The sequence below is a fragment of the Anas platyrhynchos genome, chromosome 11 (assembly GCF_047663525.1).
Source record: "Anas platyrhynchos isolate ZD024472 breed Pekin duck chromosome 11, IASCAAS_PekinDuck_T2T, whole genome shotgun sequence".
NCBI lineage: Eukaryota > Metazoa > Chordata > Aves > Anseriformes > Anatidae > Anas > Anas platyrhynchos.
The window spans coordinates 18,699,866-18,727,629 of NC_092597.1; the positions used below are offsets into that span (position 1 = coordinate 18,699,866).

The 27,764-nt window shown below is 45.6% G+C and overlaps 1 protein-coding gene and 1 long non-coding RNA gene across 3 annotated transcripts in view; both read left to right on the forward strand.

Annotated features, from left to right (window-relative positions):
- The window catches only part of SLCO3A1 (solute carrier organic anion transporter family member 3A1), a 129,096-nt gene extending 110,908 nt beyond the window's left edge, over positions 1 to 18,188 (forward strand). Inside the window, exons 8-10 of the mRNA XM_038184934.2 lie at positions 2,490 to 2,665; positions 5,603 to 5,667; positions 10,134 to 18,188. Coding sequence (XP_038040862.1) covers positions 2,490 to 2,665; positions 5,603 to 5,667; positions 10,134 to 10,513 — 621 coding nt within the window. The 3' untranslated portion in view covers positions 10,514 to 18,188. The remainder of the gene's footprint in view (positions 1 to 2,489; positions 2,666 to 5,602; positions 5,668 to 10,133) is intronic.
- Positions 18,189 to 19,517: 1,329 nt separating this feature from the next.
- LOC106014405 (uncharacterized) overlaps positions 19,518 to 27,764 on the forward strand; it is a 36,809-nt gene continuing 28,562 nt past the window's right edge. The window contains exons 1-2 of one of the 2 annotated variants that reach the window (XR_011812138.1): positions 19,518 to 19,691; positions 23,580 to 25,583. This is a non-coding gene — a long non-coding RNA (uncharacterized lncRNA). Of the gene's footprint in view, positions 19,692 to 23,579; positions 25,584 to 27,764 lie in introns of those variants that run through there. The other variant, XR_002398409.4, reaches the window with a different exon arrangement.

Sequence of the window (27,764 nt, forward strand, 5' to 3'; positions counted from 1 at the left end):
TTTCTGACTGCCTCTCTACATTTTTCCTCTGTGAACAATTTCCAAAAGCAGTGCGTAGCTCAGTTAGGTTTTTTTTCTTTTCCATTTGTGCTCTCTTATCGAGCTGGTTGCAGGGGTGCACCTTACCAAAAAAGCTTTAGGAGTATTGGGGCTGATAGGCAGAGCTCTGGCACCCACAGGAAAATCTCTTTTGAGCCATTCCCGAAAGTGACCCATGCGTGCAAAGCCTTTGACCGTACATCTTGTTTGTTTTGTGCCGTTGCTTTTCTTAATCTCTCTTTTGGCGGGAGGTGCGTGAATTCCAGCCTGGCATTACATTGCTGGCATCTCAGGGCTTTGCAGTGAAGTACCAGCTTGTCCCTCTCCTGTCAGAGCCAAGGTTTAAAAAAAAAAAAAAAGAAAAGATAATTAAAAACATGGGTAATTTGTGTAGATAATTACCCCAAACTTGGGATGCTCTTGAAGGTGCAAACTCTGCTCCTGTTCAGCTTCACACACGCACAAAAAATCTGGGTGTGCAAGCTGCAAGGCAATGGAAAATAAATGTGTGGCTGAGTGGTGGTGGGGTTGCAGACAAGGGAATCTGTAGCGATTTGGCATGGGTAACAAAAAGTTGCCTTGCCACGGGGCAAAGGTAAAAGTCCATCTTTGATGTTTCCTGGGTTTGATGTCTGTGAGTTGTATCGCATGTCAGAAATAAAAGATCAAAGATCTTCCAAGTAAGGCAGAGGCACAGCACTAAGCGAGCGGATGTAGCTGGTACAAAACACTTGCATTGCTCTGGGATAGCACCTCGGTGCAAGGTGGTTGGAAAAGCAGATTGAGGGGCAACGTTTCAGGGTCTGAAGGTAGGGACCTGCTGCATGGTTTGTTGTACCGGGTAGAAAACCACACCAACGGGAGGAGAATCTGCCCCACCATTGCCAGGAACAGGCACTTGCTCTTTGATGAGAGCCCATTAGAAATAAGCAGAAATAAGCAGCCAGTTGTGCACGTTTGCCACACTGGAAATTTTATCCCAGGATTTTTCAGTACAGGTCTGTATTTAGATGTGGTTTAATCTACAGGGCCGTGTCCTGGCAGGTTGGACACCAACAATGTATGGCAAAAAGAGCCAGGAGTTCCAAATTACTGCACTGTTATTGCTGTGCAAACACCACTGCAGTTGTGCTAATTGTCACCATCTCAAAGCCTTCAGGTGGCAGCTTCTCACTCACAGCACAGGAATTTGTTATGGTAATGATGGCTTGCCAGCCAGAAAGGCACCTGCATGTCTACTCCCGCGATCCTGGAGCTCTGCACTGCAGTCTCTCTTGCCCTCTGTGCACTTATGTGGAAGAAAATCATTTGACTCCTATGCAAGAAGAAAGAGATTGGTGTCAGAAAGGCTAGAGTAGCGTCCCCACGGATCCTTAACTTTAGAGGCAGTGAACCAGAAAGTGTGCTTTTGTACAGTCCTAAGGGGACCCCAGTAGAAAAGCAAAGGAATTTCTGCTTGAATGTGGTAGAGGGAAGGGGAGGAGACGAAGCTGTTTTTCAGTATGTTTTACTTACGGCATTACTCCTCTTACAAACATGTGACCTGCAAACCCAGCAACCCAACGAAGACAAGACATGAATCATTTATGATCGTTTCGTTCTGTATTCATTAAGGGATTTCTTGGTAGTATTGTGCGCCTTAATTGCATCGACATCCCCCACTCACAAATTCAGGAGGGCAAGCTAGAAAATAAGAAAGAAAAAAAACTAAATCTGTGACTGGCAAACAAAGCTTCTTTTCACATCCTGCACTTGCTGGAGACATCAAAGAGAAATGCAGTCGTTTCGCTCTTCTTCTGATCACATATTGATAGTTTATCTTGCCTGACTTCAGCTTTTAGCTCGACACAAATTCCTCTGAACCAGATGTCATCGATTAGCCCTGTAGTGCACTCGAGTCCAGCAGTGTCCGTGCTGCCACACCACGATAGTCAGCTCTTGGTGATCCGCAGCACGTGCCATGGGTGTCCTCCTCCCAAAACCCAGGGTGCTGGAACCAGGCACTGGTCCCGCAGCCAGGAACAGGGCTGCAGATTTACCTGGTTTTAACATACTTCAATTTAACTGCAAGAGCCACGAAGACAAAGGTAAAGAAGAAAGTAATTAGACCCATAATTGGGGATCTTTTGTGTCTGAGGGACACAGATCGTTTCTTTATTCTCCTCCAAAGGGGCATAACTTGGCAATAATTCCGTCGCCATGACATTTATGGGAGAGACTTGAAAGGAGCAGGAGAAAAGAAACAAGCCGAGGGACGTTTCCTTGCTGGTCACATGCATCAGAGCTGACATGCTTGGGAATCCTTCCCAAGCCCCCCTCAGATAAGCACTTAGGAGTGACTTAATTGACCATGAGAGCCTTCCGAGTGGCTGTTGGCAGCCCTCATCGCAGAGGGCAGGTGCTGGGGACCACAGCTCTTGCTTTCCCTGAACCCCTGTGCTCCTCCACAGAACCTCAGCGGCTGCTCATGCCTCAGCTCGGTCCCTGCCGAAAATGCCACCGTTGTTCCTGGAAAATGCCCCAGTCCCGGCTGCGAAGAGGCCTTCTTGACATTCCTCTGCGTGATGTGCGTTTGCAGCATGATCGGGGCCATGGCGCAGACGCCCTCAGTTATCATACTCATCAGGTAAGGCCAATGCCAGGAGGAACTGGGGGGGCTGCCTGGGGGCTGTGGCCACTGGGGGGCTGCTCACGGGGTGGGGATGGGGCCAGGGGCTCATGGGGTGCTGCTCACAGCACCTGGTTCATCCCTGCCGTGGCTGAAGGGAATAAAGGAATCACTCGTGTACAGTGTTGGTAAAAAGGGAGTGAGGAGGAACTGGGCTTGCAAACCAAGAAGGTCGCTGCCAGGATGCTGCAAAAAGGGGCAGCAAACTTGGTCTTGTGAAGACTGGGGTTAGCACAGGAAAGGACATGCAGAAGTGCAGCTTCCAGTCCAGGCAGGAGGGACGTTACAGCTGCAGCAGCAAAGTGGCAGAACTGCAGCCCCGTGGCCTCAGCATGTAATGGCTGAGATACCATAGAGATGGCCTGGAGATCTTAGAAATGATGGAAAAATACAAGACTGTGGCAAAGGTGAGCATTGGTCAGTACCCGCTTGGCTGGAGTTTGACTTCTCTCACCCTGGACCAAGTCCAAAGCCAGAAGGAACTTTAAAGTACGAAGGACATCTCAGGGCTGAGCCAATGTGAATAGTTGAAGTAGCTTGGTCAGATAACCGACCCTGTGTTATTTCCAGACACACGGAACACTTCACCCTATGATACAAGTATATATCTAAGCCCACGTTTATCCAGAGGCTGTCACTTAGTGAGAATAATAACCGGAGGCATAAATAGCAGATCCATTCTGCAGCCTGGAAAATTCCAATAAAACCCAATCAATAAGGTCTGTATTAGAGGCACACTCTTGAGTGGATCTTGGACAGAACAGCTCTGTGAGGGCATGTCTCCCTGCAGGATACAAAATGAGATATTCCATCTACTGGTTCTTTTCTCTCTTTGCATCTACAGTAGCTAAAGGGAAATCAAATTTCTCATGATAAATATTGTGGCAAAAGTAATTTGAAGTTTGAAGGGTTCTTTGTTCGAGGGAGCTGCCAGCACCTGTAGGATCCTGAATGAAGTTGTCTTTGTGTCGACTTCAAATGAGACAAGCCAGTCACCAGCCAGGAAGAGGAATACAAGAAAAAGGGAAGGGAGCATTAAAAATACTTAGCTCTCAGCTCAGATAAATAAACAATTCACCCTTCCAAATTAGTAGCTGCACTCCCTTCAGAGTTTTAGTGTTTTATCTGCTAAAATGCATGGGAAAGAGCTGCTCACCATATCCCACCACATGTTCTCTTGCAAATGCCATCTTGGATAAGGCATTGCTAAAAGGAAGTGTTGGCATGTATCCCTGGTGTCTCTGGCAGTGACAACAGCATCATTCACTTCCCGTGTTTAATTTAAAAGCGAACTCCCCTCACCAGACGAGCAAGAGTTGCACTGGGACTGGGAGTTTTTGTGTGCCCAGGCATGTGCCTGAGATGGCCACAGGGCGGGAACTGAAGTTTTAGCCAGAAAACACTTTAATCAGCTGTAACTGCTTGCCTTGGAGCTGAGGCTCTAGAATTATTTCAGCACTTGGTGTGAAATTTGTCTGCCCTCCCTTCAGAGTCCTCAAATTAGATGTCTTGTCTAGGAAGGTCTTTGGTTCAGTGTTGTAGTCAGGAAAAGGAGATGCTTCCAGGTGACAAATTGTACTTCACACTAAGGTATGGGGATTGACCTTGACTTAATACAGAAAGGTGGACAGGCAGACACTAGCATTGATTAAAAACCACTGATTTTTTTCAAATGATAATCTATTTTTCCCATAATATAAACTTTGATACTGTTTCCGTTTCCTTCATTTCCCATGCTACTGTAGACCCTATTTAAGCCAAGCCATTAATCACTCAAACATTTTTCCAAGGGTAGATACTTCACACCTTCAAGCCTTTTTATCAGGCCTGGGTGTCTGCCTGAAAACTGCTGAAACTGTGCCAGAGGTTGTAGGCTTCGTGTAGGAGTCCTGATACCAGGTTACATGGCTTGTGTAATGTCTGAGATAAGGGCAGCGATCAGAACGGTCTTCTCTTAATTTAAATCCTATTGCTTTTCTGGCTTTTTAATTGGTATTTTCCGATTCCCCTCCGATATATTTATACAGAGGAGTGCCCGTGCCCCCATGGGTGTCACTGGCAGGGCTGAGTGCAGGCCTCTGTGAAGAGCTGGGGGAAAAAACCACCGAGGCCTTTAACATTTCCCTGCATGACGAACCCAGTCACGTGGGGATCACCGTCTGCCTTCCAAGCCTCTGTATACCGTGGGACATAAAATGCTATTATAAGGCTTGAGACCAAGTTAATGATTTCTGAAATGCCAGAGGCTTTGCTGAGCCTGCCTCGAGAGGATAACTTCAGCCAATAGGATCCTTGAGCTAAGCCAATCGGAAAGCCATGAATTACTTTTTAAAGCACCTTTGGAGGTTGATACTAATGCGATAAACCGGGTTCTGCTCATAGCAAAAGGTTGGGCAATGATTGTCTTCCCAGTGTAAAGCAAATTCCATGAAAAGAAGTCTTCTTGAGCACGTCATCACTGAAAGGCTTGGTTTCACAGGTTGACCAAACATTTTGGTCCATCATCCACCCTTCTCCTTTTATTCCCAGTAGTCTGGGAAGCCTCGGAAAAAGATTTTTTTCTCTCCCACCAATTCTCAGCATATGGAGCCTTAAAATCATGATGTGGAGTTTGTAAACGATGATTTACTGGGATGGGAATTTCACTTTTCCCTATCCGACAACAGGATCAGCTGCTGTTATTAATGACTTCGCTAAATTCCAGAACCCATCACATGGCCACTGTCGCAATTACTTTCGAGGCTGTAGGCAAAGGGAGAAGAAAAGCCCCATTAATGACTTTTTGAAGAGGTGGTGGTGGCATCCTGGCTGACAGCACAGAATCGCCATGGGGTGTGTTAATCAAAGCAGAACAATAAGAATCGATTTCACTCTCTCCCTCTCTCCTCCCTACAGAACCGTGAGCCCTGAACTCAAGTCTTATGCTTTGGGGGTGCTTTTCCTGCTTCTCCGTTTGCTAGGTAGGTACAAAAAAATCTCATCTTCCTCCCCAACCCTTCCCTCTCTCACAGATAACACTATTTTTAATATGCAAGAGTTGATTTCTCTTTGTGTGAACTTACACATCAGACACTGTGGTTGTCACGAGTGGGGTCTGAAGCAATGAGGTCTAGGACCTCCCTGTGAAGGATGTTGCATCAAGGCTCCCGAAGGCGCCTTTCCTGCCATTTGGATTGTGCTAATGGAAGAAAATGTGGTGTTGCATGAGAAATGACCATTTCTGCCACGCTCCCATGCAGACGGTTCTCTTCTATAGTTGTTATTAACATGTCAGCAGCTTGCAAAATTACTGCTGTATTGCATATTGCTGAAGTAGAGGAATGTATATTTTTATCCTCATTTGAGGGACAGGAGCTATGTTACATGCTGTGTTTGTCCCTTCCTTCTGGTCTCTCAGAAAAGAAAACAGTGAGATGAGACAGGCTGAGTCCTTGTACTCTCCTGGGGGTTAATATCCCATTAAAATGCATGCAGCTATTCCTCTGGACCAGTATGTGTTTCTCATGTGTGAATTAAAAGAAACACACTGGGCTTTTGTTTATCTGCTGCTTATTTCTAGGTGGAAATTTTTCCCCTTTTAAAGAGATGGCTCCTATTTTAAAGCTCCTGTATTTCAGCTCATTAATCTCAGTGACACATCGTTGTGTGGGTCCATCTCACACATATGGTTTCTTCATGTTTTAGGGGTGGAATTTACTTTTTTTAGCGTTAAGCTTCATGCTTCCTGCAGCAGGGCACAGGCAGTACCTTCCCTGCATGGTCCCCCAGTCTCAAAGGGAAGAGCTGGAGAGTAAAATGCCATCTTCTAGGCTGTAGAAAGGCACTGGAAAGTAGAGGACCAAAAATCACAAAATTATACTCATTGCCTTGAATAAGTGACCATATTTATTTACTTATTTTTGGTAACACCTCGTCTCCCATGAGCTGAAAGGAAAATGATAGTCACAGACCAGTTTGCATTAAAGCTCCATCAAACAACCTTATCCAGAGCTCAGATAAGTCAAAGGGAAGCTTCTGGGTTGACTTGGCCTGGCTCTGGTTCAAGCCTTGCAAAGACAGCATTTTCCTTTGCTGTCAGTGCTGCTCTCAGGTTTTGGCCTGTCTCCTTTGGCTGAATGTGGAGTGTCAGCAGGCAAGTGTGCTAGGAGGAGATCTGTGGGTTGTTGTTTCCAAATGAAAAAGTACTTAAGGGGGAAGGTTTTCTCTCTTCTCTCAACATTTTGAAAGAGAGAAACCTTCTGAGATAGCAGCATCTTGAATTCCACTAAAACTGGGCTCTGACGCATGTACTGAAGATGAATAGATCTTTTTTTTTTTTTCTTCCAATAAAGAAGCCATAGTAAGAATTTAAACTCAAATCTTTATATGTTGCTCTGTCACTAAGGAATTCCCTTGAAATAGGAGAATATATCCAGCAACATAGCTAGAACATACAGAAAATGAAGAGAAAGGTACTTTTCAATATAAACCATGGTATCCAAATCTTGCCCTTAACAATCTGAGGTTTGAGACTAGCTTTACTGATTTATTTTAAAAGCTTTTCAGTTCACCTTTAAGCTTTGACTTAAGAAGAGAGTGATAATAGCTGCTTCTTGAACCAAAGGAGAGTATTAAATATAGGTGGTATGAGACCCAGAGGTGCAATCGTAGCTAATAGATTTCGGTAAGCCAGGGGTAACTTTTTTTTCTATGGCCCTGCGGTTTCTGCATGAAATATGTATCACAGAAATTTTTGCCACGCTTTGCACTAAGAGGTAAAGCATGATTGAATCTCTTTAATATTCACTATAATAACATGAAACACCACTGAATTCTTCCAGTATCCTTCTGGATGTATTATCTCATTCCACAGGAACTCTGCTGAGAGAGAGCAGCGTAACAGTGTTTTCATATAGAAGTGCTACTGCAGTTTCTCAGGGAACAATGTAAAGCAATGCAATTGGAGCCAAAGGTTTTCAGAAGCAGCAGCTGCTATACAAGAAGCTCTGATAGGGACGTTCTTTCCCTATAACACCTCATGCATAGAGAGGTAGGGCTGATAGGCCTAGAAACCTGGAATCTCTGAGTGCTTCCAGTAGCTGGGGAAGTTCTGAGCTGGATGGGAAGCGTGCAGTTCAGATCCCTCTGAGATTGAAAAATGGCTTTTGGAAACAGCACGAGACAAAACATCCTTGGTAATTCCATCCTGATTGTGTCAGGGATTGTCAGCACTGACTGGGCATGTCTGGAATGGTGAAAGGGTTTAGTCATGTGCAGAGATCCTGGATGCGTCCTTTCTGAATTGTGTTCACCATGCATCCAGGCATAGCCTCCACTTACCAGGGGACTTCATTTGTCTTTTCCTACGAGCCCATGTTGTTTGCCTGTCTTCTTCCAACACAAGAAAAATGCAGTGCTTCCCTTGGGAGGACTTTCCTATCCACAGTGTAATCCCTCAACTCCCATGTTTCAGAGGGTCTAATCACTGAATCATCCCAAAAGTCTTGTGCCCTTTCCCCTGAACTTACCTGAAACTCTGGTTGCTAAAAAGAATTTTTTGGTGTGTATTTTTCTTAAAGGTTTCCACACCTGCCTGCATCCACATAGGTATAGGTTTGTAGTTCAGTGAAACAGGTCCTTCCTCAGGTCTCGTAAGGAGCAACTTCCAGGCCAAATTATCTTGAAAAGCTGGAAAAGCAGCTGAAAGCAGCTGATGGGAGTGATCACTATTTCTGGAGTTCTGCCTATGCACCTCCAAAGCTTTGCACCAGCTTCTCTCAGTGTGTTCATAAGTATGGGTTCACACCTCAAAATTCTGATTCGCATGCAGCTTTCCCTTGACATGTCATTGACATGACGAACAGCGAGCTGGCACTGACTGTTTTTCCAGAACGTAACCAGGTTTTAGATGTGATGACTGGAACTAGTGTTTGTAACAAAAGGATCATCTTGCTTTTATATCATCTATTTTTATTTACTACATCCATGCTATTAATGACTGGTTAAAACGAGTACCAGAAGTCCGTATAGCCTTTCTTCCTTCCTGCATTTATTAACATATAAGGAAGATCAAACAAAACCTGCAGAGCTCTAGTCATCAAAATAAAATAAAGAGATCTCAGCTGCCACAGGGAACAGTGAAGACAACCAATTTATTTGTAGTCGTAGGATATATGTCATGAATGTCACTGTTTTGTTCGTGACAAGCTGAAAGAAGGCATCTTATCTAAGCCTGGAAATCCAGGTTAATGATGAAACCGGATCCAAGATTAAGCACTTTTCTGTCTAAAAACTGCAGTCCTTGTGTCTGTTTGCCTACACATGTATTTATAGAGTCTCAGCCATCGCAGCACCTACAAATGGGGTGATACTGTCAAGGTCCAATCTGGGAGAGTACATGGTGCCCACAGTGTTCTTCTCCTTGCTTGCTGTCTTAGCCCACAGCAGTAAGTTTTGTTTGTGTTTTTTTTTTGGTTTTGTTCCCTACCCCCTCTCCCCCAGGTTTATCCACTTTCCATCCGTTTTTTTCCCCCCCCGTAATTATAGCAGAAGGAAAAGAAATGCTCTGCATTATGTAGAGCATCCACATTTAGAGCATCCACATTTTCTTCTGCACGCTCGGTGCCCACGTGCCAGCTGGGGAGCACACAGCTGGATGTGGACAGCCTCACCACCGTGGGGGTAATGTGAAATGGGGTAATGTGATGCTCTACAGTATCCCTGTAAGACGAGAAAAAGTAGAGAAGAAAAACCATCGCCTTTATTGGTTAACAGAGATTGGAGTGATTGCTTTGCTTTTTGATTGCAGCTCTGTTGCAAATGGAGAAATGCTCATCAGCCGTTAGCTGCAGTGGCTCTGGGAGAATCCTGCTGTGATGTTTCACTTAATGACACACTGAAAATTTCCCTTCTTTTCCTATTTAATACTGGCATGCATTACAGGCCATTGTTTCTTCTCCTTGGATCAGAGGAAAGCCTACTCTGCCAGCAAAAGGTCTAAAACTAGATCTCCATGCCCCAGCTGATTTCAGACTCTGGAGTCCTGTGACACCCTTCAAGTGAGCATCCCAGAGTGCAGAATTACCAGAATCTAAACGGAGAGCAAGCTACAGGGCCATCCTCCTCCTCTTTCATTTACTCCTCCACCCAGCTTCAAACCAGAAGCTTAATGTAAGGCACTTAAACTTGAGAAAATCCTACCTGCATTTGGGATATCAGCAGGAGTCTGTTCCGTAGATAATGAGTCCAGAATAAAAACTCGTATCCACAGCCTTTGTTTAGGTTGATTTAGAACTAAAAAAAAAAAAAAAAATCAGAACAGAATTACAGGCTCCATCTGGGACCATTAACCTTGATAAGTGTCCTCTCTTTCCATTCACTGCAATCACGTCCTCTCCCTTTATCGTAAAGATCATAAAAGCATGATTTGTCTCTCTTATTTTGACAGGTTTTATTCCACCTCCCCTGATCTTTGGGGCTGGAATTGACTCCACGTGTCTGTTCTGGAGCACGTTCTGTGGCGAGCAAGGAGCCTGCGCACTGTATGACAACGTGGTCTATAGATACCTGTACGTTAGTATCGCTATAGCCCTCAAGTCTTTTGCATTCATCTTGTACACAACCACCTGGCAGTGCTTGAGGAAAAACTATAAAAGATACATCAAGAACCACGAAGGTGGGCTCAGCACTAGTGAGTTTTTTGCCTCTACTCTCACCTTAGACAATCTGGGGCGGGACTCGGTGCCCCAAAATCAATCACATAGGACAAAATTTATCTATAACCTTGAAGATCATGAGTGGTGTGAAAATATGGAGTCCGTTTTATAGTGACCGTGGAGGGGTGAACTATATTAATAATACATGGGTCCTTTTTAATAAAAACAAGAGGAGAGTGAGAGTGAAGAATTACAATTGCAAAGCAACAATGGCAACACAGGAAACTTTTGTCTTTTTCTCAAAGTCAAACCCAGTCAGGATTCTTGAGAACAACATCTTTTCATGGGATCACTTGCGATATCCTGCGGGGTGATGGAGAAAGCAGGGAGCTGCTGCGGCTGGGTACCAGCCCCTTTGATGACAGTACGGGCTTCCAAAACGGGAATCGATGAAGGGCATCCACAGAGGTTCATCGGAGAGCTCGGCAAACGGACAGGCTTGGGCATGAGGCATAGAGAAAGCAAGATGTTAATGGCAGGGATGCGTGGAGCCCTGCCGGGCTGTTCGAACCCGGCGCACGCCATGGTGGCAAAGAGAGAACGGTGCTGGAGTTGTTCGACCACTCACACTCTGCCACCAGCCACGAGTCCACGCTAAATACCTTCAGAGCTGCTGGAAACCTTCCAGGTAGCTGGCAGTGCTGTCCGAGTATCCGAGTCCTTCCAGCTGAGGCGCATTCGCAGATCGCAGCCCTTTGGGTGGCTGTGAATAGCTGTGCTCAGATCTGTCAAACCCAGTAAAGTTCGAGACATTTGCTCACACTTGCCAAACGTGCTGTCATTTTTAAAGGGGGATGAATTCCAAATATTTGTCTGCGTAGTCCTCTAATAAGGTTTTATAAAGTTATTTTCAAATCTATGTTAACCCTTAAATCGCTGACACTTTTCCATAGGGTGGATTTATTTATGCTAGTTCGGGGAAGGATTCTGTTTAATAATATGACTGAAGGGGTTTGTTTAATCCTCTGCGTTTTTTATCCATACGCCTTCATTCTAATATGCTACCAAGCCAATGAAGACACATAATATGTTTTTAAAAAAGAGAATGAATGCACTGTGTCTCTATAAAAAAAAAAAAAGTCAGTTGGGAAATTATAGATAATATGATGATTTACATAATATAGTTTTTTCATATTATATGTGACTCAGTGAATACATATATATATATGGAGAGACTATTTATGTTCTCTCCAGTTTTTAAAGATATATATATATAATTTGCAATCTAGAAATTGTGTGGTGGATGTTTTCTTTAAAGCGTGCGTGTGTGTGTGTGTGTGTGTACACAAGATGAAAGGAATACCGACCTTGATCCTCACAACTGATATTTTTTCACCTGAGAAATGCCACTCACTTCAATGGAAGCCGTGTGAGAAAGGTGGAATAATCTCCTCTCCTGGAGGCCACATTTTGACCTTAGATGTGCAAATTGTGTTCCTGTGGAAGGCTGGGTTGTGGGAGCAGAGGCTGGCCGGCACTAAGCACCTCTGAATTTTTCATTCAGATCCTCAAGAGGCACCCATACAAGAACAGATTTGGCTTTGCCTTTGCAGTGCAGTCTTAGCCAAGACTGTAAAGAATCAAGGGAAAACTTTCATCTGATTTCAAGAAGCATTGGGCCAGGCTTATTTTTTGCATGCTTATTTTTCTTTTCCAAAACATTCCTGTTGGGAAGCAATACTAAGCGGTTGTGTTTGATGAGTTTTCCCCAGTCAGAAATGGAAACCAGGCCCATTTCCAATGGAGTAAATGTCAGAAGGGTTTTAAGGGTTAGCATCTTAATAAAAAAAAAAATAATAATAAATGCCTTTTTTGTTCGTATTTTGAAGCTGATGTGAACTTGCAGATGTTTAGAGAAGTAACCTGGTATGTTGAACCGAATGCTGGACATCACTTCCATGCAGCTGGAGATGGGCTGATCGTCCCCAGGTCCTTGTCCACTGCTGGCAGTGGGCACCCTACAGCTGCTGTGGTTACAGGGGAGTTGGTAACTTGCTACTCATGTTCAGCACTGCTTTTAGCAGACCTTGCTCTTATTTTGGCATTTAAACATGGGTGTGGGGTATCAAACTGCTTCCGTCTGACTTACTTTACAAGTGTGTTTGTAATTTATGCACAGCGTTAAATGTTCAGCAACAATAAGGGCAAAAAAAAAAAAAAAGGTGTATCAAATAAACTCCACGGTGCCAAATGCTAAACAGATATTGTAACTACAGATACTCGATTCTTGGTTTTCAGCCATGTTAAGGATCGTTTGATTAATGAAGGAGTTTAAGAAAAAAAAAAATTTACAAAGCTATGCAGTGCCATTGTTACGCTGGGCGGTAAATGATGCTTTTTAGACCATTAGATTTGTTTAGTGTATCCTGTCTGATAAAATAAGAGATACTGCATCCATAAAACAATGAATTTAAAAAAGGCACAGGGTGCATAACTGTCTCATAAAATATGTATAATTGTCAAGTATAAGCCTTTGAAATCATTCTGTACAGTTCTCTTCATTCTGGAAATTTATTACTTAGACTGCTGTCTTTTCAAATGTTAGCTCATAATTTTATACCATACACACACATTCAGACTTGAACACAAACGTTGGAGAACAGAGCCTTTCTCAGAGCCTGACTGCTTGAAATTCTATAACCCCCTCCACAATTCCATCTCTTCCCCTCTGAAAGTCCAAGGTGAAGGAGAATGACGTGCTGGCATGATGCAAAACAAACTCCCCGTGTTCAAGAGCTGAGGTTTGTCAGTACAGTCAAAAGTCCCCCTTGACCGGAGTTATAGAAACAGGATTCCAGAACACTTAATGCTTTCATGTTTTTTTCCTCCTTTTTTTTTTTTTTAATCTCTTCTCATGGTGTGTATGGGAGATGCAGTTGAATGGGGTTACTTTTATTATTTTTAAGCTGTAACTTAAAATATCTGCATGATTGTTGCTTTATTTCTTTTGATAATGTGGCTTTTGAAAAGCTCTCTTCCCATCCTCCTCTTTTTTTAAGGATGTATCAGATGCCTGCATCATGAAGGGTTTTACTGTCAGTGCTTTGGTACAGATTCAAATAAAAGTTTTATTTTAAAGAAAATGTGCAGACCAGAGCCCTCATCCATCCCAGCAACCTCTTTGCTTTTCTGATTTCAAAACCACAAATCAGTTTTGCCTGCAACCCCATTTTTGTTTTAGAATAACAAGTGGAGAGTCTCAGACATCCTCCTCCTTCCCAAAACGCGGTGCGCGCCTTAGCCTGCAAGCACTCCACTTCCATCCGCAACTGCCTTAATGTGCGGGACACCTGAGAACAAAGATGGAGATAGGAAAATGTCTGTCCCTGGAAGGGAATCCCAATCTAAAATTGGAGCAGATGACACTAGAATCTGTCCCATTGGTGTTTTTTTGTTGTTTGGGTTGTTTCCTTTTTCAACAAGAAGATGCATTTTCAGAACCTTCTTTTTTAATACGTGTTGAAATCATACGTTTTTCTGTCTTTGCCCAGCACATATTGGATGTGCAATGGGAATGAAAAGGCCATCACTCAAATTATCTAGACCAAACCCCCATTCCTTAGAATTTGAAGGGTTTGCAAGGAACTCAGGAGGGCCTCACGCTGCCATGCCCCTGTGAGATGCTCTGAGCTACTCAGAGCCCCTATTTTTAATCTCAGCTGGGTCTCACCTTGCTGGGAAGGTGAAAAGGGAAAGATGCAGAAAGGAATTAGCTGCTTCAGAATTGAACTGGCAGGCTGCAGACATTTGGAAAGTGATTGGAGTGTTTCCAAATGGCTAAGACACGTAGCTTTTTTTTCTTTTTTTTCTCAAAAGAAATAATAAAGGGAATGATTGAGACTTCCAGTCCCTCCAATCCCCATCAGGGTTCAAAGTAGCATCCTTGGCTGGCTTCTGTTCATCAGAACTGTTGGAAGCAACGTACTGGGGGCTTACCTTTGTGTGTCACTCCGACACATTTTCTTAGAGTGAAAAAGAGACAGAAAGGCAACTGCAGCCAGTAACCAGCAGCTTCTCCCCGGAGCAAACCCAAGACACCCCCGAGGCTGCTGGCACCATGAAGCTTTAGCCCCAGAGTCGGCCACGGCCGTTGCTGTCAAGTGAATTTTTTCACAGCCGGTTGTGTTGGCCTGTGTTTTCTTAAGGCTTGGACAGTCTTGCTGTGATGTTTGTTTTATTCTTGGCAGGTGACACGGGGAATTGTCAGTATGAAAGACATATGCAAATGTTTCGCTGGACTGATGTGATAACAGCTTTGTTCGCAGGGGCTTCCAGACTTATTTCCACCCTGCGTTTAGACACAGCCACGCTCGTCTATCCCCCACGTATGTGAACTTTTGCAGGCAGAAGCAGGTTTGCTGTTGCTTTCTCTCCAGATCTGATTAATTCCTGCCAAATTCAGAGGCTTTCCATGCACTGGGCTGAGCACCCAGGGTATAAGCAATAATACTGACTTGTTCCTGCTTCCATTAGGAGCTTTTTCTTTTCCTACCTAAGCCAGAGATCACCTCTCCCAAAATCCCGTGTTGCTGCTGTGACTCTCCTGCTTTGTGGCAGCAGCTCAGGAGCCTCCAGAAAATCTCCTTTCCTCCCAACGTGATGCCCTCCAGTCCCCACAGCCTCACACACCACAGGCAGCCAAGACACCATCAGTTGTAGGAACAGCCTTTAATTAAGTTTGGCAGCCACATGAAGGGAGCCTTTGGCACGAGTCAGGCTTCGCTTTGTGCTGAGGTTGATCCAAGGAGGAAGGGAACAAGGGCACTACAGGGCTGTGGGCTTAGGGATGCTATGAGCTTGTGGTGTTTTCCCCAAATTCTTTCGATTAACTGCAGCAGAGAAGAGTATAACAGCCTAGAAAGGAAAAGATTAGCAATACCCTGACAGTTTCTAGTGCTGGGCTTGTTCTACATGATGTTGGTGTCTGCACATGGCAAAAAGCAATAAGAAACTTGTCAAGCCCAACTCAGCAAATAATTTATAGCGACTTCATAAATGAATTTTCCCTTTTATTTCCTCTTTGCGAATTGCTGAGAAAAACAAGAAAAGGCCTCCAGTGTATTTGCAAGGTCATTTCTGCATATAATCTGTGGTCGGGAGAGGGGCTGAAAAAGCTTCCTTATAATTCATGCAAGTTGGTTGGTTCTGTCTGGACACCGCAGCCACTGGGGACGTTTCTGATCCCCACTTCCCGAGACTGGAATTTTCTCATCAGTGCAAATGTTTAGTTCAGAAGGATGTGATTAGAAATTGAGTAAGAGGAGCCTTGCTCAATGCCAGTGGGCAGAGCGCCGCTGGACATGCACAGCTCTGGGACAGCCAAAGTGCTGGCTTTCAGCTCCCGGTTCACTTTCCAGGAATATTCTCTCACAGATGCTTGAAATTCTCTGCCTCTCGCAGTGTTCCTACCAGTTAATGCATTCATTTGAGTAATTACAGAGAGCAAACACGAGAAGGGTATGAACCCAGACAAAAACAAATTGGTACTAAGGTGAAGCAGGTGGTGGGAATTTTATTTGCAGTGTTTGCAGAGCTCTTAGACCTGAAGCAAGAATCTCTCGGGAATCGACAAGTCGCATATGGCCCGACTTAGCTTGGTTCTTCCCAACTGAAAAGGCAGTCAGCAGGACAGCGAAAGGCATCTTTCCCCTCCACTGGTATATTTTAGTCCTCCAAAACCCATTTGTTTTGCAGTATGGCATCGCACAAATACCAGCGCTTTTACCCTTCAGTGCAAGCTGCATCCAAGTGCTGTGTTTTTGGTGCCTCACAACAGTGTGAACCCAAAATGAAGAAAAGAAATGAGCCCTGTTCTCTGCCCAGGATGCTTCCAGTGAGCCCAGAGGGTTGTGATCCCCCTTGTAGGATCACAGATATTTTCCTGAAGTCCTTAGTGCAGTGGGATCAAAACTGGGCTCTGCTGAGCACAGGCTGGGCCCTGTCCTACTGCATGTTATTGCCTTCTTGATGCTTTCAGTTAAACGCCTCATCGTGCAGGTGTACATTACTGTCACTGGCAACTGTGAGGGTTTGCTGGTGGTCTCTGACCCCCGGAGTTTGGGAGACTCCGTGTTAGCACCGAGAGCAGCTCCCGTCCTGCTTGTTTGGGAAGGAGCCATCTCAGAGCAGGGCTCGGTGGGAATATTGCAGAGCGCTGGGACCACACAGCATCACGAGCAAAAGGCAAAAAGGCAGCTCTCGGTGCTCTTGGGTACAAGTCCATGGGGAGGAGGGTGGGATGGGAGCAGGGGAAGAGCTGTGACCTTCTAAAACCCATAGTGCCTACCGCTGCAAACGGACCGCTGTGCTGTATTATAGTATACGTGACGACCGTGTAAATAAAGTACAATAAACGTGGTGTTTGTTAGGATTTTGATACCAGTCAAATGCAGTCTGCAAAAAAAATGTTTTGTTTTGTTTTTTTTTCCCTGCTGTATGTTCTTATATCACATTCCAGGCATGGGGACGTTTGGGGTCGTGTGAGCTAGAAGCACGTAAACAGCATTAGATGGGAAATGTTTGCAACAAGGACATTTTAAAATTCCTCTTGCCCTCTGTAGATAAGAAGCAAGCACCATGTGAAAGGCAGAGCAGAGGGAGTGGGGCAGCCTCAGTGTACAGGAGGCTCTTTACTCGGGGTGGTCGGTGGGCAGAAGCAGCAGCACTGCCCAGCCACCTCGCCGTGCTTCTGATTTCTCCTGGCTCGTTTTCCTGATGCAGAGGCTGACTGGGAGCATATGCCCTGCCTGTGTAACCCAGTTATTCTCCACCCTTGAGATCCCTCAGCAGCAGCTACAGCTGAGCAAACTCGAGAGCTTAAAATTCAAAGCAGATTGGGGAAGAAGTTATCCTGTTAACTCAACCAGCTGGCCCCTCTGTGGCTCTGGCAAACACTGAGGGCCTTTTTTTTTCCCTTTTTTTTTTTTTTTTTTTTTTTGGCTGATAAGAATATTGGGAACTTAATCTCTTCTTTAACCCACTCCCTTCTCCGTCCTCACATTTCTCCATGGTGCAGTAACGGAGAACAACACACCCATGTGTTTCTGCTGCCTGCCCTCCAAGTCCTGATGCCTCATAGCTGGGTTTTGGGGAGCGTTTCCTCCAGAAGCTGAGGACTTCTCTGGCAAGTGTTTGTGGCTGGTGCAGAGATGCAGTCCACCATCAGCCCATGGAGGATGCTTCCACATTGGTCATCTTGTTGAAGGATAAGACCATCACTCACCATTTGTCACACCTGGGGCTTAAAACTCACCCCCAGGGCCCACGATATCGGCTGAGCACCTCCCCGCCTCTGTGCCAGGCCAGTCAGTGCTGTGGGACCCACATATCCTTGCTGTTCTTCCACCAGCTGGGCAGAGCAGCATTTTTGGGAGGCCGTACACCCAAAGGAGGTCCCTGCTGCATGGGGCAGCTCCATCGAGGTCTGCAGCACGGGACCTGCCCCTGCTTCAGGCTGCGGGTCAGCCCCTTCCTACGGTGCCCAAGGGAAAGTCTTTGAAGCGTGCTGGTTTTACTGCTGGGCATTTTGCAGATGCTTTTAGCAGCACTTCCAAAATAAACCAAAACTTGGTTTGGAAAAGGAAATATTTCGCTGTGCAATTGATTTAAAAAAAAAAAAAAAAAAAAAGAGAGAGAGAGAGAAACCACATGCTCGATATATTTTGAGTACTGCATTCTGTATTTTTGCAGCTTATATTTTCCAGATGAGCAGTTTAGAAATATGTGATGTGAAATAACATACTGTAAGTTTGCTGTAAATGATATTAAAAACACTATTTTCATTCTTCTCCTGTCTCACTGGATGATCTCTTTCGGTACTCCCTTTCTTTACAGCTCGGCTGGCCGGGCTGGTGCTCTGTCTGTCCCAGAAGGGTTTGTTTCAGTAAAAGCAGAGTGGAGAGTTTGGGTTGGAGGTTTGATGTCGAGGTGCAATTTGTTAGGAATGGCAGTGGGGCTGGACATTTCCCTGTGCATGCACAGTGCCTGCAGAAGAGAGCACCTGGGGAAGAAGTGGTTGTGGCAGAGAGCACAGGGCAGATCCTTGGAAAGGTGGATCCTCAGCTGAAGTTTGATTGGTGATTGTAGAAAAGGAGAGGGAGAAGCAGGGCATCCTAAGTGGTTGCTGAATGGGAGAACTCAAACCCAGGAAGATGGTAAGGCGAGGAGGAGCTCAGAGGGAATGTGAGTCGAGCAATTTGGAAGAATGCTGGATGTCTTCTTGTTTGACACTCGTTGTGTCAGTTCAGCTGTGTAGGGGGAAAAAAAAAAAAAAAAAAAGTGCTTTTAGTTAAAATAACAAGAGCTCAGTGAAGTGGCTGAGCCCTGCGAAGCACCCTGAGAGCCTGCAGCTGGTTTTGCTTGGAGAGCTGGAGAGGTTTTCTGCCTTCATCTCCATCAGCACACCCAGGGCCCCAGGGTCAGGGCAGCACAGTGAGAATGTGTGGGTGTCATTTCTACCTGGTTTGTCTGCTGCTGTGGTCAGACTAAAACTTATTTGGCCCATTATTTTTAAATGTTTCAGCTCTTGTAAGAATAGAAAATTATTTTCTCCTTCGTTTCTACAAAATGATCCCAAATGAGGCATCTACATTCACACTGAGATGAATATTCACTTGTTGCAGGTTTATTTCACTCTTTATCCTTCCCTGTTCCCAATCCCTCTTCTGGAAGGCAAAATACAAAATGATTAAAAGTCAGCCAAACCTGCCGTTTTACTGCACGCAACTGGAGTGCAACCGCTTTGAGTTCCCCTTCGTATGGCAGAAGCTTTGGGGAGCAATTTCTGAAGGAGGGGGTGAGGGAAGAAGGAAATACATTTCGTTAAACACCCTCAACAAAAAGAATAAATAAATAAATAAAATAAAATCATTTATTTATCTTATTTTGTTGCTTTCCCTTGGTACTGCTGGCGGTGGGGCCTACACAGACCCCCTCCGAAGGCATCACTGCTGCACACTCTGGCTGTCCCCACAGCATTTTGCTGCCACCCCTGCCAGAACCCAGTTAATTGGGTATTTACTGAGCTGGGTTCTGTTTTGGATGCAGATTATTAACCTTTATGTCACCTAGAAGATATTACACCTGGTAAAGTTAATGTTTCGAGACCGGGAGGTTAATGTGTCGGTGCTCAGCCCTCCCTAATTAGCAGCAGAGCCATGTGCGGCTGTGCTGCGAGCCCCATTCTAATTAGAAAGGACTCGCAGATGGGTCACATCAACAGCACAAGGAGGTTTCTCTGCCTCCTTTAGCCCTTTCTGCTGCTTCTCCTCCTTGCTGTCCCTGGACCTTGGGTAAGTCTCAGGGATGTGGTGCTGGCCCTGGGGAGGGCACAATCCTGGCAGCCTGGCTTGGGTTTCTGAGCCTATGCTTGGTCAATAGCAGTGGTGGAGGGACTTCCTTTTTGGAAGGAAAAAAAAATAAAATATATATTTATATTTATGTATATAGCTTGAGATGTGAGCCTTTGTACCAACAACTTTGTAGAGTCCTGCTCAGCCAGAGATGACCAACATATCCCGTGTTGTTCGTGGCAGTGCTAAGTTAGTTATTTGCCCCTTGTCTCTGTCTTTTACTCCTCCTGTGACAGACACTGGCCAGGCAGGAGCACGGGCTTGTCTTTGCCAAGTGGGAGCTGCCTGTCTCACAGCGCTGCCTGCAGTGTGCCTCCTGCAGTGTGTCCTGCCTGGCTTTGCTGCCGCAGGGACCCCGAGCAGCCCTGGACCGGATCAGGCAGCTCCTTGCAGCAGGGTGGGAGCACGAAGGTTTCTCTTTGAAACCTTGCTTTTAAGCAGCAGGCGTGTTCCCAGCAGCCCTGTGCTGAATCACGTTCCTGAGACAAAGGCACACGTGCGTTTTGCAGATCCCCAGGGACCTGTGCAGTGCTGCCATGGTACCTGCGGTTTTGTTAGGGCTGCATTTTGGCCATCACTTCTCCCATAACAGAGCCAAATTCCTCCCTGTTCCCTGCTCCCAACGGGTTTACTGCTTTCTGTATGGCAAAGGATGGCTTTTATCATGCAGCTCCCAGTGAGCCATGCACATTGAGCTCGGTGACGTGGGCACACAGCGTGTGGGAGGAGGGCTTGGCGCACTCCCGAGCGATGCTGTTACCTGCGAGCTGTGTTGCAGCCATGCCTCGCTGGGGGATACGATGGGAGGATCCCCATTTCAGTAGTGTTTCATTTAAAAGATCTTTTGATGAGCTCAAAGGGTCTTGTTGGAATTGGATCACGTCAAGTTTTCTTCGGGCGGTGGTGGCTTGAATGCCATCAGCATGTATAATAAAATGTTTGGGCTCTTAGCGAAATGAAACGTGGTGATGGCCTTCGAGCAACCTCTTCTGCTTAAGATCACGCTTCTGTGGAAATCTCAAAATCCAATATTTTGTTCAAAATACCCGTGCGTGCAGACCTTCTGGAACTTTCCACGGGCAGCTCCTTGCCTCTCCAGACCCCGCTGGTGCCGATTTCTAGAGCATTGTGAGCCTGGTGCTTAACTGGGAAAGGAGAGCAGCCGCGGCTGCTGCGAGGGAAGTGCAGGAGCACGCAGCCACCCCGCAGTCCTTGCCAGGCAGCATGAGGATAAATCCCATTCCTACACAAGTAAAGGGTTACCCAGCGCTCAGTTTTCCCTCTCTATTGATCCAGGCTTTGAGAGAAGAGCTAACGTATGGAAAAATCAAAGCAAATGGTGCATTTTCCTGTCAGTCTGAGGCCAGTGTTCACTTGAAATTGGCTTTGGGTTTGCTCTTTTTGCAAATTTGCTTTGTGCTCCGGGCAGGGGCTGGAAAGGAGCTGCTGGCAGGATGCTTGAGCCAGGCTCACAGCTCTGAGCTTGGGGCAGAGCTTGCTCGGGTCCTGCTGCCTGGCTGCATGAGTGGGAGGAACACAGCATGGGCTGCATTGCTTCAGCCTGCTCTGCAGAGGGCAGAGGCCCCAGTAGGAGGATTTTTATTTTAAGGGTGCAAATCCTTGGAGGAAACGGGCGGACAAAGAAATCTGGTATTTCCACTGCCCTTGAAGGCAGGGAAAAGGTGACAGAAGTATAAAAAGCTTGCAGAGGACAAAGGGCCATTAAGGGATCTGTTCCTGCCTGAGGTCCATGGGGCTTGCTGGCTGCCACAGGGCTCTTCAGCAGAGCCGCTCCTCCACCTCGCAGGCTACATAGCCCATTAGTCACCTTCTGGCCTTAAAGAGAAGGAATTTCAGGCTTTTTATTAAAAGCCTTGAGCCTTTGGCGATGGTGCTCAGCGGAGGTCCCATTTTCACCTTTAGGAGATGGCCAGAAAGAATAAAAATGGGCTCATTATCCAGCACGTTGGGGAAACTTCTACTGAGAGGTGGGAAAGGGGGCACAGATTTATTATCTTTATCTCAAATGGACTCAAAGTGGCAGTGAGGGCTGAGGGTGCCCCTGAAGGCTGCAGGATGGCCTGTGCAAAATGAGCAGGGGCCTGGGGCTGCCTCCATCCAGCAAATGACTGCGGTGCAGAAATTGGGCAAATTCGGCAAATTCAGCCACTGGCTGAACAGGAAAATGAAGTGGAGCCTCATCCAGCCTTTCACTTGTAGGGGTGGCCTCTGGGATTGAAATTCTCTCTCATGTCATCCTTCCACTTCGATTAAATAGAAGAAATGTGTTTCCATGAAATCCTGGGTACCTTTTCCTGCAAACTTTGGGTCTATACAGTGTATTTTCTCCATTCTGAGCATGTACTAATTCCCCACTGAAATCGATGCTCATCCAGTACTAACACCCACACAGCTTCTAAACGCCTTTGGAAAGGAGCAGAGCAGCTTGAAAGACACCTCGATTTCTTGATGAAGCCACAAGTCAGAACACAACCCAGCCTTTGTGGAAGTGACATGTGAACAAAAAGGTCTGTGATCTCTCTGACTTTGTGCACGTGCTGTCGAATCCACAAACGCGCACAGCGGTGCAGAGCAGGGTGCTGGGCTGCAAACCAAAGCTTGATCATCACACCAAGGCACTTTGTAGCTGAGTGAGGCTCGAGGGGATTTTTTTGAGGCTTGCAGGGCATCACATCTGATCTGTTTTCGCTGCAGACCACAAAGCCTGGTGTGCCAAGTTTTTTCTGAGTGCCAGTAGTTTATGGGCTTGTTAGCAGAAAGGATTTGTTGTTACCTTTCAGGCTCTGAATCTCATTGAGCCAGAAATGTGATGGCTGAGAAGAATCAGGTTAACAACATTTAGGTTTGTCTTTTCAGCAAATGTTATTTGAGCTGGTTCTTCATTTTTCTCCCTCCTTTCCCTGCTCCGTGGTTGTCATCACCAGAATTAGCTACCTGGCCATGCGTTGCCATAGCTGTATTTGAATGTTCTCATCGCTTGGGTGAGGCTTTAGAAATAAGTCAGCCTTTTGATGGTTGCATTCAGAGAAGGGTGGAGATGCCTGCAAAATGCATGCTTATTTGTTTTTGCAGATGCATCCTTAAGCAAAGCTGCAAATGGGCACACAATAACGTTTGGTAGCTAGGGAAGAAGAAAACAGAAATTTCAAGTATGATTAGAGTACAGCAGGCCATATGGTGGTGGAAACTTGAGAAGATAAGAGTACATCAGTTAATTAATATGTTTAGTTAATGTATTGCTACAATGAAAACTGTTCCAATGTGAATGGGGTAGCTGTTAGAGGTGCCTAAATAGGATAAAGGTGTTGTGTGGGTCGGGAACACAGCCGCGTGTTCCAGCAAGGGCAGGAAAAAGTCCAGAGGAAAGTCTCCAAAATATTTGTACCAGAAGAACTGGAGCTTGTAGGCAGCTCTTGATCCACGTTATAAATGCTGACTTGGGCTGCTGCTGCTGCTAAAGAAGCTTTTTGATGGTTAAAAGTCACTGATGGCCTGGCCTGGCATCGTTCACCTTTTATCTCTTCTTTTTCAGTTTTCAAGTTAAGTGCAAGCAAAGCTGGAATGCACCAGGAAGGGGGAAGAAAAAAAAAAAAAAAAAGCTTTGGGTTATTTCTGGTGAAAACAGCCTCAGAACTGCTGGCTGCTTTCATTCTTTACCTTTCTCTTATAAGGGAGAGAGCAAAGACCTTGCTGATTTCAGTAAGACGTTTCTCTTACAAGGTAACAACCTTTATAGCAGTCTGCGTTTTGATGGGACATTCTTAAGATTTAATGCACTGCTAGCCAAGACCTTCCTTTTCTTTACAGAGGTGAAAGCGAGGCTTTGCCTTCTAGAAGCTCAGTATCACCAAACAACCTATTGACTTCCCTGCTACGGGGTGTCTGCTTTCACAGGCTGCATTGAACATGACGGATGCTTCTCCGGTCCGAGGCATTGCAGCGTTAACCATGTCTGCACTGCCTCTGCTGCAGGGCGCTCTTCCCAGTGTCCAAATTGACACGAAGGAACAGAGATGCTGTAGCTACACGCTGGAGAAACAGGTCAAAACTGCAAGCTTTCAAGAAGAGAGTAAATGGCTTCACTTCAATGCTTCTTTCTTGTCTCTGCTCCCTGACACAAGACGAGCTCATCGATACCTTTCTCTCTATGACAACCCCGAGGGAAACAAGACGCTTCGAGAGGAAGAGGGGTTATTTGAAGAAGAATGCCGAGTGGCTTTCGAAAGTAGCTATTGTTTATTATAGATCTGCTGAGATATTTTGGAAAGAGCATTGGCTTTTAAAGCCACGCTGAAATCCTGAGCAGCTTGGCTCACTTGCAGCTCGCCCTGGAGGAGCTGCCTGAGGTCAGGTGCTGGGAACAGCCTGGGGGAGGCACATAAGGGCCTATCCAGAGGGCTCACAAATACCTGTTAGACCTCCTCCAGAACTGATTTTATTCCATCTCTAACTAATTGGCTAGACACAGAGGCGGTGTGCTTCTAGGAGATGTCTCCTCGGTGTGGGGTTGGAGCAGCTTTGTCAGGCTGGTCCTGTGGAGCTGCTCCCTGCACCGTGTAGGACAGGCCTTTGCAAATTGAGACATCCCTGCCCTGAGCTCATCATTTCCCTGTACTGAGTGCTATAACCTCAGGAAGCCTAAAATCCACCTCTGGAGCAGGCAGTCCTGGTTTGATGTGTGCAGTGCCGCTGCATCGTGGTGGTTTGGTGATCCTACCTGTAGGTTCGGGTGTCTGGAATATCCCTGGGTCCCTTTAGCCTATAGAAGAAATAATAATCATCACCCATTTCTCTTCAGCAATGGAACAGGGCAAAAAGCACACCTTGAGGATGATCACAATTTAAACAAAAAATAAAAGTTTAGCGTAAGCAGCATTATCTTTTGCTTTTTGATTTAAATGGCCGAGGTTCAAACACTGCCACAAGCCTGGACAGGTGGCTATTTCGTAGTTATGATAAATAATTTATATGACAAATCCAGACCTGTCTCTTGGTCCTGTATTATTCATGAACGAACAGGCTTGTTTTTTTATGACAATGTTCCTTAATCAAACACAGCCCGTGATGCATCTCAGTCCTCGAGTTCGTTTCGACTGCGCCTGGCTGTTTGCCATCCTTTTGCGGCTGTTTTCCGTTTTGCAAAATGTATTACTTAGATCGTCTTACTTCTGCTCCCTTCCTGGGGGATGAAACTTTTGTACACAGCAGGGAGATCTCTGCACGGCTGCGTATGTCCTTTTTGTGGTGAGGCTTCATTCAAACGCATATTTCTGAGAATTTCCCTTTGCACAATTGTTTTTACTATCAAAAATATCATTCATGTGAACACTCATGGCAATAGTTGGAAGTATCACTAAGGAAAACATTCAAGCATCATTCACATAAATCTTTGCAGACACTGCACTGTTGTTTGCTCATTTTGGCTTGCATGGGCTTCACCAGGAGGGTCTGGGCATGTGAGGGGCTGGCTCCTCCGTGCCCTCTGGGCTGCCTGGTTTCTCTGAGCATCTCCACATCCCTTTCATTTTGCTGGAGGTGGTGAGGGCAAAGCTGAAGTTTTCCAGCTGAATTTCTGAGGTTTAGAGATTGTTGAGAAGATGTAAGCCTTGTGACTCGAGCACCATGTGCTAAAAAACAGGATTCACTTCCCAGTCCTTTATGGACTTCCATTTGCCTTTGTCAAATGGGAATGATAATGTCTACTGTCCCAGGTACTATTTACTTGTCCTACCAGCTTATTGGCTACGTGCATACCACATTAAAACATGAATCCAGCCTTCTGTATGAATGTAGAGACTGCTGAAATATGGTGTCTGGGGGAGAGTTGGCCCTGGAGCTCATGCGAGCAATTTGCTCACACACTGATTTGCTCCCTTGTCATTGCCACCAAAAGCTGATGGTGCTTACTGTTTTCATTCGTCCCCTGAAATATAAATGTCTACTAAAAATAATTATTTCTGCTTCATTCCCTAAAAAAAAAGCTCATAGAATCTTAGGAGAAATTAAGAGAGATTTTTATTTATTTCTTCTTCAGTGAATGAGTGGTCACAGAATTGAAGAAGTTGGAAATCCAAATGAGAAAACTGGCTGAGCGTGTTTTTAATGCCCTCCATGTCTTAAAAAATGGATTAATTTGCTAGGAAGATCCCCTTGGATGAAAAGGGTCATGGGTTATTTACAAGCAAGTGTTATTTCTCTAGCTATCATCGCTCAAAACTGCGAGGAAAAGAAAGGAGTTTATCGTGCTTTTCTTTCTGTATGCAGGGAGGCTCTGGTTTATCAGAGATCTGTTTTTAATACAAAATCCTTTAAAAGCCAGAGGATATACCAAGCCATCCCAGGAGGTGACGAGACTGTTGATCTAATTAGGAAAGGATTCAGAGCATTGCGGCCTCCTCGGATGGCTTTGGTGGAAGCTGCGGGTGCGCGGCCCCTTCCAAAATTCAGCCTGTGCATCCTCTTTGTGGCTGATCCAGAGACCTCTAAGAAAGCCCCAGGACCCTGCAGAAAGTGCTGGTGTTGGCACAGAACGAGGGGAATTTGTTATTTCTGGAAACTGGTCTTATATGAAATGTGAAACTAAGGAAAGGCCTTGATCATTTACAGTCATGAACCATCCTCTGCCTTTTTTTGACATGAGCAAGGTGCTAATTCTGGAGTCCTGGCTTAAAAAGCCCTGCAGTGGTGTCTGAATAATTTATCTCTCTGCACATGTTCTTCTTTGTGGTTTTGGGCAGTATTACCCTGCTTTGGTTACAACGGTGTTCATTCATTTTCATTTTTTTTCTTTTGCCCACGGAGCTACTTCACAGCAATGGACCAAGGAATTTGGGTTTGTAAGGTTTATTGAATATATCCTTGGATGTCTTATGTGAATCTGAAACCCTAGCTGCAAAAGTCAGATAGGGCATGCTATTCATTGAAATAGTTTGCAGAGGTGTGCTGTGATGCACGTTTTCGGGCTTCTAAGAGCAAGAAGGATTGTGCAGGTCAGCTCCACAGGGTCAGAGAATCAGGTCTAGACCAAGGCCGAGGTGTGTTGGTGCTGTTGTTTTGGGGATCCTGGATTTGACTAAATGCAACACATCATTTTTCTTCAAAGAGATGAATGAGCAGAGCTCCAGGACTGGAGGAGGAAGGAGATCAGGTGCTGTCAGACCGAGAGCCTGGATGATAGCAGGAACAGCCAGGGGGTACGTGTCAGGAGCGAGGTGTACCTGCAAGCCACGCAAGCGGATGATTTTGTGCAGATCTCTGCGTATGCCAGCCTGTGCTGTTTCTCCCTTCATAAACAACATCCGAGCACCAAAGTCAGCAGGCATGTGTGTTTGCCCAAGGCCAAATAGTGCTCTGCTGTCATCGCTGGCAGTGAGGACTCCCTGCCTGCTTCGTACCCAACCACGTATCCACAAAACCACTCAGGATTCAGCAGGCTTGAGTCCTTTTGATGCTCCTGTGGATTCAGCATGGGAAATCAGGATCCATCACCGCACGCAAACATCTTGCTCTTTCTGCTGCTGCTCTGTTAACCAGATTAAGTTCCCCTGCTACCTCATTCATTTTGCGCTCATTAAAGCTAAATTTAGAATTGAAGGCAACTCTTCTGCCCTCTGGGAAAGGTAGTGGGGGAGCCCTTGTTGCAACAAGCCGTGAGGAGGCAGAAATAGCATCTAGATGCTCTTTCCTTTGAGACAGAAGCATGCGTGGCTCTGCTGAGACAGAGAAGGAAACTTGCTCCCAGTTTCTTTTTGAGTATGACACTGGTTGAACCCATGCATCTAAAGAAAGTTGTGAAATCACTGTTGAAAGCACACAGAAAATGGGTTGTCCAACTGAAATCGCAGGTGTGCAGTGGTGACTCCATCCCCATTTTCCATGGAAGATGAGCTCTCTGCCTGCATCCATATGAGATCCTGGTGGGGTGCACTGCTCCTTTCCCAAAAGATACAGGCTGAGATCCAGCCCCTCTGCTGCCCCTGAGGCTTCTGTGAT